The 1757-nt window shown below is 58.2% G+C and overlaps 1 protein-coding gene across 1 annotated transcript in view; it reads left to right on the top strand.

Annotated features, from left to right (window-relative positions):
* Positions 1-1021, top strand: part of NRSN2 (neurensin 2) — a 2557-nt gene extending 1536 nt beyond the window's left edge. The window contains exon 2 of the mRNA XM_026652639.1: positions 575-1021. Coding sequence (XP_026508424.1) covers positions 575-1021 — 447 coding nt within the window. The remainder of the gene's footprint in view (positions 1-574) is intronic.
* The last annotated feature ends 736 nt before the right edge of the window (positions 1022-1757 follow it).

Raw genomic sequence — 1757 nt, forward strand, 5'->3', positions numbered from 1 at the left:
AGCGGGGGCCCTGGGCACAGAATCAGAGACGCCCCATCCCCCGGCCTACAATTAAAGGGGGGACCCTGGGCACAGAATCAGCTCATCGGGCAACATTTTCCATGGGGGGCAAGAGAGAGGCTCTTTTAATGAGTCTCGCTAATCAGCTTCTCAAATGCCTAATTCAGGGGCCCTACCAGCTGGGAATTTGAATGTAGAGTCCAGGCTCTGGCAGCTGGGCACAGGCCTTGGGTTACTGCCTAGGGCTCTCCGAGCTGGGGTATGAACTAGTGGGTTATGGTGGGGTCCTCTCCATGGGGCTGGGGTTGTTAATTTGTCTTAGGTGCGCTGGGTGCCAGGCGCTGCAAGAGACCGTCCCTGCCCCGAAGAGCAGACAGTCTAGAGACAAAGGGTGGGAGGGGAAACAGAGGCCCAGAGCGGGGGAGGGAGTGCCCAAGGGCCGAGCCAGGACTAGCAACCCAGCTCTCGGGGGTGCCAGGCCAGTGCCTAGGGCATTCTGTCCCCATCCCCCGTGGTAGAGCCTTTCCTCTCGTTAGTAGCACGCTGACTGAGCCCTTTGCATCCCGGCCCCCAGGTGAGTCTCTCAGCGGGAATGCTGCTCTTGCTGATTGGAGCCGCAGCATTGGCCACAGGGTACCTGGTGCCCCCGAAGCTGGAGGGCATCGGCGAGGAAGAGTTTATGGTGCTTGACCTGCAGGCGATGGCCTATAACCATGCCCTGGTGACCTGCAGACTGGTGGGCACTGTCCTGTGCGCCTTGGCCGGGGCCCTGGGGGCGGCGGGCGTCCTGGCGTGCGTGCTGGGCAGGGCTGCGCGAGGGGGCGAGGAAGAGGAGGAGCAGCAGCTATCGCCCATTCTGCGGGAGAGCCCCCTGAAGAAGCACAGCACCATCATCATGCCGCCGGCAGCAGCAGGATCACCGGCTGTGCCCTTCGGCGCTTCGCAGATACAAAACATACAGCCAAAGAGGGACACCCAGCTCCCCCTCCTGCCCCCCTCCACCACCGCACCCGCTCCCTGAAGCTAAGAGCTCTTCTGTCTCCCCCGCGTTACTGCCACACCCGATTAACAGCCCCACTGCCCCTGGCTCTAAGGAGCCCCGACGTGTCACCATTCAGAGCTAGCAGGAGGAAGGTGTGTGCAGCCCCTGGACCCCTTCCCGCTGCTTCATCTGCAGAACCTGGGGAGGAGTGTGGCCTGGCCCCCATGTGAGAAGATCTGAGAACTGCTGGAGGTGTCTTCTGGCCAGGCCACCTGGCTCAAACCAGAACAGAAATGCCCCTGACTCAGCCTGTAAGCCAAGAGGATCATTTCATGCCACATCATCTGGAGGCGGGGCTACAACTGCAACCTATCAGCAAGAAGGAAACTGCGTTCGGAGGTAGAGGTGGAGTGCGATTGGCCATCGCCTAATGGACAAAGTCCCAACTTTTCTGTGGTCCACCTTCCTCTGCCCTGCTTCCCGGTCAGCTGTAACCGATGAAAGTGTCTGAGTACCGGTCCAGCAATGTCCTCCTTCCATGCTGGTTCAATAAAGATACAAAGAAACTCAGGTTCATCATCAGTCATTTCCGGCATGACTTTGTTGCAATCCCATGAGCCCTGGGTTTCACACGACAGCACCCTTCACCTTCCACCCACTCCCACAACTTAATTCAATTCTATGCTTAATCAGATCACAAAATCATTTGACACAGCTTCCACCCTTTAGACACTTGAAAGGGGTTATTGGCTAATCTGATCAATGGTTACAGAGG

This window comes from Terrapene carolina, unplaced genomic scaffold (assembly GCF_002925995.2).
Source record: "Terrapene carolina triunguis isolate 2854851 unplaced genomic scaffold, T_m_triunguis-2.0 Scaffold130, whole genome shotgun sequence".
Classification (NCBI taxonomy): Eukaryota; Metazoa; Chordata; order Testudines; family Emydidae; genus Terrapene; species Terrapene triunguis.